We start from the raw sequence: 9582 nt of genomic DNA on the forward strand, positions 1-9582 counted from the left end.
TGGAATCAAGAACACTACACTTATTAATTTTTAAAAATAATAATATTAATATTATTTATGCTTACTATATTAATAAATCTAACTTCGGTGCTAGGGTTTGCAGGCTAGGGTAAGCCGACGGCGCAGCGCTACGGAGCTGCAGACGAAAAACGTGGAGCAGAAGTCGAAGGGAGGCACGGCAGGCAGATTGAGCTAGGTAAGCTCAATGCATAAACGAGTTAACTGAGAAGTTTTCATGCTAAGAAACGAGGTTAAACATTAAAAGTATCAGAGCTGAGTAGGAAATGGAAAATCGACAGGGGAGGGGAGAGATCCCCTCCTACAAAAAAGTTGTAGCAGGTGAAACCAGTGCAAGTGGAATGCAGCGAAATCTGAAGGAAAACTATGCACCAGTGATGGGTAACCTATGGCAAAAGAGGATGGGTGGGAAATGCCTTCCAAAGGGCACAAAAACAACCTCGATATGTCATTCACTGCAACAAACTTGAGGAATATAACTGTTACATGAAGGACCATGCGCTGATTTGCAAGTTCGTAGGGTATTGGCCATCTGAGAAAGAACTGCATAGGTGGATCTATCAAAGGTGGAGACCAAAAGGACATATAGATCTGAAACTGGGAGCATCTTTGCGAATCTGGAGGACAAAGACAGGGTTTTTGAGGAAGGACCGTATTTTATGAACAATGCGGGTCTGTTTATGAAATACTGGGAAGAAAGATATAACCCTGAAAAAGAAAAAATGCTAGCCGCTCCTATCTGGATTAGATTGTTTGGTTTACCAGTGGAATTTTGGGACCCTGAAATACTCGAGGGGATTGGAAAAACAATCGGGGGCTTTGTCAAAATAGCAGAAGCAACGAAGCGAGGCAAGTATACATCATATGCAAGGCTCTGTGTATACATGAATATAGCAGAACCCCTTCCAGAATATATTGAGCTAGAGTATCATGATGAAATTTGGCAACAGCCAATAGACTATGAACATATTCCATTTAGGTGCCGAAAATGCCATGAATACGGCCATTTATATAGACAATGTCTGTTGAATAAAGAGGAAGGGTTAAAAAGAAATCAAGAAGAATATCAAAGAGAATCAGGAAAAATGGAAGAGGTAGATAGGGACTTTCAACAGGTTACAAGGAGGAAGAAACAAGGCAAAGATGGCTCCAAAACTCAGACACAGGAAGAACCCCTTATTACAGCGAGTCAAAACAAATTTCAAATTCTCCAGAATGAAAACGAGGATTATGAAGTGAACCTGGAGGATGACGAAGATCCTGGAAATACGCCAATGGAAATAGTTAAAGATATAAAAGGAAAAGAAGCAGACATAAGGAAAGCAGCTGAAGAACGACCTGTAGGAGAGTCAGGAACAGTAACAAACCAAACCCAGATGGAGGTGGAAGACCAGACGGAAAATGAGGTGGAGGAGGAAAAAATCATGAAACAGTTAATTCAGGAATGGAAAAACCTAGATAGCAGATTCATACCAGAGAAACAGAAACAACTATACAAAGAAGCATTTCAAAAATACAAAGAAAAAAAAAAGGGAGAACATGGACAAACAGATAACCATAGTAAGCGAACAGGAGAATGGTCAAATGGGAATGGACGGCTCTGGCAAAAACAGCAGGAAAAGGGGACGGAAAACTTTGAGTGAAACCATTCAGATTGTGGGAGAAACGTTGATAAATTCAGGTAAAGTGATACCTCTGTCAGAGGTATTCTTCCACTCCTATCAAAAGTTTTAAATTATTATTATCAGTTGGAATATTAGGGGTTTGAACAGTAAAGGGAAACAGAGGTGCATGAAAGAGAAATTGAAAAAGGACAAACCGAGTATTATGATTCTTCAGGAAACGAAAATTACAGTGCAGCAGCTGGAAGTAATAATCAACAAGAATAAGCTTCAATACGAAGTTATGGGACAAGATGCTATTGGATCTGCGGGAGGAATTGCAATTTTGTGGAACCCAAACAACATAATCCTAGAAGGCTGGACTAGTATGGCTAGAATCCTTACAGGTATGGGTAGAATAGTAGGTACAAATGAAAAGGTAGTCATTTCAGGGGTTTACGGCCCACATACCCCAGGAGAAAAAGAAAGCTTTTTGAAAAATATGAAAGCCATTCGCAGAATGTATCCAGAGTCTGCTTGGGTTATAGGAGGCGATTTTAACCTAATCCGATCCCTAGGGGAGAAAAAGGGAGGGATAAGAAAATCAGATCAATACATGGATAGTTTCAATGATGTAATAGATGAGTTAAGACTTGTAGATATTCATACTATCAATGGAATCTACACCTGGAATAACAGGAGAGGGGGTAAAAATCAGATAGCATCGAGACTTGACTGCTTCCTGGTTTCAGAAAGCATTATGAATAAGGATGTTTTTGTTGAAGCAAAGATCATGTCTTCTCTTGGTTCAGACCATTGGCCTATCATATTGGAGGTGGATATTAAATGGAATCTTGGAAGAAGACCTTTTAGATTTGAAACCTTTTGGTTAAGGGATCCGGAATTTATAAAGAAAATGGAAGAATGGTGGACGCAGAGTACAGTGAAGGGCAAAGGAAAAATGCATACCTTCCAATTGAAACTTAAAGAGCTAAAAGGAAAAATCAGAAAATGGAACAAGGAAGAATTTGGTAATATTATGGAGGAAAAACAAAAACTTGAAGGAGAGATGGAGGCTCCGCAACAAAACATTATAGTAGAAGGAAGGACAGTGGAGAGCATTCAGGAAGAAGGGATCATTCTTGGGAAATTGGAGGAAAGGAGGAAACAAGAAGAAATCCTCTGGAGGTAGAAATCAAGAATAAAATGGCTCAGGGAAGGTGAACGAAACACAAAATTTTTCCATCAGGCTATGGTTCAGCATAGGCAAAGAAATAGGATATTGTCCATCAGAGACCAAAATGGTGAAAGAATAGTGGATCAGGAAGGAATAGAGCAAGTGCTGGTGGAATACCACAAAGACATTGTAGTGGAACCCTTAGTGGATAGAACAGAAGCAATAAAGGAAATATGCTCAGCCATTCCTCGACTAGTTACAGAGGACCAAAATAATGCATTGATGCGAGCAGTCAATATGGAGGAGTTAGATGAAATTGTAAAATCCATGAAAAAGGGTACAGCTCCAGGTCCTGATGGTTTTACGATTGAATTCTACCAAGCGGGATGGCATTTCCTGAGAGAAGAAATTCTGGATCTGATAGAAGAATCTCGAATGAACCAAAAGGTATGGCCTGCAATTAACTCTACCTTTTATGCTTTGATTCCTAAGAATGAAAATTTGGAAGATGCTAAGGGTTTCAGACCCATTGCATTATGCAATGTAATTTACAAGATAATAACAACTTTAATAGCCAAAAGGTTTAAGCCCATGCTGGACAAGTTAATTTCCACGGAACAAACTAGTTTCGTTGAAGGAAGACAAATCCTTGATGGGCTGGTAGTGACCCAGGAGGTTATCCATTCTCTAAAAATGAAAAAACAGAAGGGTATGATGATTAAATTAGATCTGTCGAAGGCCTATGATATATTGAGCTGGAAATACTTAGAAGAAGTCCTTGAAAGTTTTGGTTTTTGTAAGAGGTGGATTAACTGGATTCACAGTCTAATCTCAACTCCGAATTTTTCGATTCTTGTAAATGGCTCCCCATCAAAAGCCTTCAATGCTTCTAGAGGCATTAGACAGGGTGACCCGATATCCCCATTTCTTTTCATACTGGCTGCAGAGGGCCTAGGTAGATACATTAAGAAAGAAAGAGCAGCGAATAACATTAAGGGATTGAGACTTTGGGGTAATAACCTGCCAATAACTCATCAACAATTTGTTGACGATATCATGTTATTCGGGGAGCCAACGGTTAAAGAAATAAGGCAGTTGAAGAGGATTTTAGACTTATTTGCAGAAGCCTCGGGTCTGGAGATTAACAAAGATAAGTCCTGTGTGTTTATATTTAATACTATAGAACAAATCAGAATCCATCTCACAAGATTGCTGGGCTTCAAACAAGGAGAGCTACCTACGAAATATCTGGGGAATTTACTTGACTTCACTTCCAAAAAGTTGAAAAATTGGCAAGGAGTGTTGGATAAATTAAAGAATAAAATGATGAATTGGGCCTTCAGAACTCTGAATATAGCAGGAAGGGTAGTGCTGGAAAAATCGGTTTTACAAGCCATTCCCATCTATCCACTGTCAATAATGGAAGCCCCATCAGGAGTTTGTGCAAAGATTAGGGAGATCATGAGAAAATTTATTTGGGGAGGGACAACACAACGTGAAAAATGGGCCTTAGTTTCCTGGAATCACTTAACAGAAAGAAAGGAAAAAGGAGGTCTAGGTCTGCGGGACCCAGAAAAGATGAACAGAGTGTTAGGTGCAAAGCTCTGGTGGCGATGGTTAAGAGGGGGCAATGACTTATGGAAAGCTATATGGACACACAAATACAACATGACGAATACAACTGAGGACATTCTGAGATTGAAAGAAACTCCGAAGGGGTCAACAATTTGGGATTTAGCTTGGCAGAATAGAGATATAGTAGAAAGACATGCATTCAGGGAAATACGAGGAGGTGAAGAAGCCAACTTCTGGGAGGAGAGATGGCAGCAAAAGGAAAGGATGAATAGAATTCAGAATGTCCATCAATTACAGGACAAAATAGGGAGAAATCGAAAATGTGTTAAAGACTATTGGAAGACAGATGAATTAGATGGAATCTGGAGGAAATGGATAGATCCAAAAGAATGGGACAATGAGCTAAATAGAGAGCAACAGGAAGCTTTCATGAAAGAGGTTAACTCCAGGAAGATAAAAGCTAGAACAGGAAAAGACATTCTGAGATGGAGAAACTCTGCGAAAGGTTCCTTCACAGTCAAAGAGGCATACTACTTAACTGACTCCTAGGTTATAAATGAGGAGAATCAAGAATGGATGATAATCTGGAAAAGCAACTGGTGGCCGAAAATATCCCTGTTCACATGGCTTGCAGCCAAAAATAAGATCCTAACATGGGACAGGATTCAAAAAAAAGGTTTTAGCGGTCCTTCTAGATGTTGTCTTTGTAAAAAGGATGAGGAAACGCGAGATCACCTCCTTGTTAATTGCATGTTTACCAGAAAATTATGGCTGGACACTAGAAAGATATTCTGTAAAACCGAGCTAGTCCCCGGGGATATCAAGGCAATAATCTTTCAATGGCATAAGGAGAAATACCAGTGTAAAGTGGTGCGCAGAGCTTGGGACCTTATTGCGGGATTTGTGTTATGGATGATATGGAAGGAAAGGAACCAGCGGATTTTCCAGGACAAAGTGAAGAAACCGGAAATTGTATGGAGAAGAGCGATTAATCTCATGAGAGAAACAATCCTATCGGAGAAATGGGAGGTGGAATATTGGAAGACTGATTCAATAGAGGGAGTAATCCTAAACAATTTAAGTTTAAATTATGAAATGGTTTATCAGAAGCAGGAAAAAAGGCATGGAGAGCGAACTCAGAGTTTAGACAAATTCAGTTATCCCAGGGAAAATTTTATCAAATTGAACTTCGATGGTGCTTCAAAGGGGAATCCGGGTAATGCAGGATTCAGAGGAATTTTCTGTGATGACAAGAAGAAGGTTAGATGGATTTATGTTGAATGGGGTGGGGAGATGACGAATAACGAGGCTGAACTCTGGGCGATTCATCAGGGGTTAAGGATCGCAATCAGAAATGGCTATACAAACGTGGAAATTGTAGGCGATTCGCAGATGGCGATTGAGATCATGAAAAACTAAATAACGGTAGAGGCTGGGAACAAATTACCAGCAGTTGGAGAACTGCCAGAATTGTACAGGAGATAGCGGAACTACTAAAACGACTGGATTACAAAATTCTCTACCACGTCAGAAGAGACGGGAATCGTGTGGCCGATTACCTGGCGAACTGGGGTTGCAGTGGTCAGGGTAGCTTGGTGGACAGCCAATGGACAGCGGTGCAATACAAGAGGGATTGGGCGGACCTGGAAAACATAATAAAAGATGACCATGAGCAAGCCACGAACGAGAATTCTGGAGGTAATCAATTGGATTGATGACTGGGTTGGGAGGTCCCAGATAATAAATGCAGGTAGGTACAGTCAGAGGAGTGGTATGATGAAAGCGCAGTGGACATCATCCCGGCGGCCCGTGCGAACGGTATTACCGGATCAGCACTACCGCACCATAATTGAACAGTGCGATCGGAGAGGGTGGTCGAACGGCTTGTTAGAGCCTCGAATCAGGAAACGAAATCTTAGTAGGATGGATAGGAAAGGTAACAGCAGGGACAATAAATGGCGATGGTACAACACCAATATAGAAACTCACCCCGAAATCAGAAAGAGAATAAGTATTCAGAATGTAAAGGTAAGACAACAATTCAGATTGTTTGATACCCAGCGAGACGAGATCAGAACAACGCAGAGGTTACGAAACAGGAGAGCTTCTATATCGCTGTGGTATCTTCCTCGTGTCAGAACTAGAGCTGACATGGAAACCCGAATGAAATCCAGGGTGACGGAAGAGCAGACGCTAGCTGATGAAAGAAACAGAGATAGGAAGGGTAAAATGATTGCAAAGGAGGAGGGGCCGGCAGAGATCTTTGAGATAACTGACGACTCGGAAGATGAATATCCTTGTCGGGAAAGGAACAGAGCCTATTCAGCAAAAGGCAAAGCCACAGGAGGCTCGGTTAACGCTCAGATGGCGGAAGATCAGCCAACATTACCAGTTGAACGGGTCAGGAGGTATGGCAGAGGAACGGGTAACAGAGGAATGGGTGGTAGAAGAATGGGTGACAGAGGAACGGGTAACAGAAAGGTCGCAGGCGGCAGGAGAGGCCGGAATCAGAGCAGAAGCGAAGGGGACAGAGAAGAAAAGACGGAGCAGGAAGCGGGGCCCGCAAAAAAGCCAGAAGATCAATGGAGAAAAGGATTCACCAAGCGGAGAGAGCCTACCAGCATAACACTAACCCACAAGTCAGGCGACTCATACAGAATTTGGAGGAGGAAGCTCTGCAGGGCCAATCTGACTCCGAAATGGAGGATTGGGAATTCCTGCTGCATGATCCCGGGAACACCAGAGGAAGGATGTCTCTGTTTAAACAATCTCTGCATATTTACTGGGTTATGAAGCGGTTATTAGCGAAGGTCCTTGAACAAGTTGCTACTGAAATGGAGGAGATAGCTCAGGGAGGACAGGAATGGAGAAGGGAACTGAGATTCATACACATTTCCTTAGAGATGCAGGAAAAGAAGTTGGATGAATTACAACAGATGTTGAAGGGAGAACAACGGGGCGCAAATGGAGAAGCTAGCCAGCAACCAGGAGCCGAAGACGATTGAGGAAAGATATGTATAATTTTGAGAATGAATCTACATAGCTTAGTTAACTGCAGATTTTTGAATGCTTTAGATGAGGAAAATTGTTATCTGCAAACTAGTAGAATCAGGAACTCTCAGGACTGTATAGTTTATCTTGCTGCGACATTTAGACTTTGGACTTTTTACTTTTGGTCTGCCATAAAAAACTTGAGATGGCAAAATACTCGGTTTCCCCAAGAGGGAGAGTTATTATTTTTTTGATATCATGTACTGCTCTGATTTTATATAAGTAATAGAAAGAGAACCACCCCAGCTTACAAAAAAAAAAAAAATCTAACTTCAAAATTGTATGAGATTAGTTCAATAAAGTGTACCTTCATGTTTTGAAGCGACGTTGGACAGTACGTTCCAGTGGCTTTGTGGAGCATTCGGTATTTTCCTAAAATTGTTGTTATGCTTCTCACAAAACCATCGTACCAACCAACGGTGTAGGGTGACACCTCAATATAAATGGATAATGGATTAAATGTATAACACAAATTTTAAAGTAATGAGCAATAACATGTTCAATTTGATAGCCAATCAAATTGAATATAAATAAATTAAATTATTTTTAAAAAATAATCAATCTCAATTTCCAATGTTAAATTATAGAAATATTGGATTGGATTTTTGGTCAAAGTCAAACTAATATGGTTTGACCAAAAACCCAATCCAATATCTATTCCCTGCAACAAAGATAATAAGTCAAGTTAGACAGTAGACTTAGTGAAAATATATCTTGCTTATGCATTGTTTTGATTAAGAAGTGGATTTAGTATTCCTTCGTGTCTTTGTTGGTTAATAGTATGGTTAGTGTTTAATAGTATGTTTTCTTAGGTGTTATTTATGAATCAATAAAACATGAATGGTGAATGATATAAAAGATATCAAGGAGGAAGTTAATTTTCTAGTTGTATAAGAGAATTAAAGTGGTTGTAAGAAGGTTCATTTGATATATTGTTGTTGATTAAGGTATGTTTCATGTATTTCTATGCATCTACTTGTAAAATATTGTAAATATATAATAACAAGTGGTGGTGATCTACATTTAGAAGAATCCAAATCCCATGTGCAATAACATTAACAAGCGTAAGTTAAGTGGCATTTTCTTCCTCCTACTCGTTATAATAATTCTCATTATTATTGTTAATGATGCAAAACTATAGAAAAACATATCATTCTTATGAACGAATGATCATCACCTCTTTGTGATAGATATTTTGAATCCCTATAGGAATGTGGCATGATCATGCCACTACATCCCTATGAAAGCTTCTAGCAATTTAGGTGTTCAATTGATAGGCATGGGTAGGGTTCAAACCTTCCTATAATTCCCCCCTAATAAGCTAGAAATAAGTAACATAAAGAAGGCAATATCAATCACTTGGAATATTGTCTTTAATGTGATTCAAGCTAGACAAAATTTGGGCACTTGGTTATCTCTCCATTATATTCCAAACAAGGTCAAGTTGACCCCTCGCAACCTTCATTAGATTTTACAAAGTACATATTGTCGTCCCAATACATAAATTGTGTACTTAGATAATGAATCGGTGTTTATCAGTCTTTCCTTCTCAAACAAAGAATGATGCTTATTGTTGAGGAGCATCTTTGGGTAGCAAAACTCATAGAAGTTTTCTATGTTTCCAATCAAGTATCCTCAAATATGGGAAATGTATGATAGGGTAAATACTAGTTTTTAGACCACTAAGATTTTAGCAATAATTAATTCACTAGTCAACCATGTAGTAAGAATGTCAAGTCCTATGTCGATTCATTCTTATCAATTGGGTAAAAGAAGTAGTTCTAGGGATATATATAGTTGTAATTATTAATTAAGTTGCAAAAGCATAAGAAGAATTGACCCAGTTTCAACAACATACTAAATAGTCCAACTTCCATATTTTAACCTTGTGTATTGAGTACAAGCAGAGCTCGATAAAGAAGGAATAGTGGTTTAAGTTCCCATCTATTTCATACCAATACAATAGTACCTATAATGGGGGAAGAGTAGGTAGTCATAAGCACTTTGGACAGATTGCTACAGGGCTTACCCTTGAAACTGCTTAGGGGCCTAGAGCTTACCTTGAGTAGTGATAATGACTTCATAGAAGGTGGGATGGATTGTATGGCTTATGTAGGATTAGTAGCTAGAAGGATTTCTAGGGGAAGGGTGACAAGGGTG

At 39.6% G+C, this 9582-nt stretch overlaps 1 protein-coding gene across 1 annotated transcript; it reads left to right on the forward strand.

The window, feature by feature from the left end:
- The first annotated feature begins 677 nt into the window (after positions 1–677).
- LOC149226614 (uncharacterized) lies at positions 678–2811 on the forward strand. Its single transcript, XM_089380248.1, has 2 exons — positions 678–1424; positions 1858–2811. The coding sequence occupies exons 1-2, from the start codon at positions 678–680 to the stop codon at positions 2809–2811; spliced, it is 1701 nt and encodes a 566-aa protein (XP_089236374.1).
- The last annotated feature ends 6771 nt before the right edge of the window (positions 2812–9582 follow it).

Source organism: Pinus tabuliformis, chromosome J, assembly GCF_031772625.1.
Source record: "Pinus tabuliformis cultivar Carrire ecotype Pingquan chromosome J, CPIR1, whole genome shotgun sequence".
NCBI classification, from domain to species: Eukaryota; Viridiplantae; Streptophyta; class Pinopsida; order Pinales; family Pinaceae; genus Pinus; species Pinus tabuliformis.

What these genes read in the sequence shown, in the direction of transcription:
- LOC149226614 (XM_089380248.1), top strand. Translation starts at nt 678, where the DNA reads ATGAACAATGCGGGTCTGTTTATGAAATACTGGGAAGAAAGATATAAC. An exon ending in AAGACCAGACGGAAAATGAG is followed by an intron (nt 1,425 to 1,857) that starts GTGGAGGAGGAA and finishes ATGATTCTTCAG; the next exon opens with GAAACGAAAATTACAGTGCA.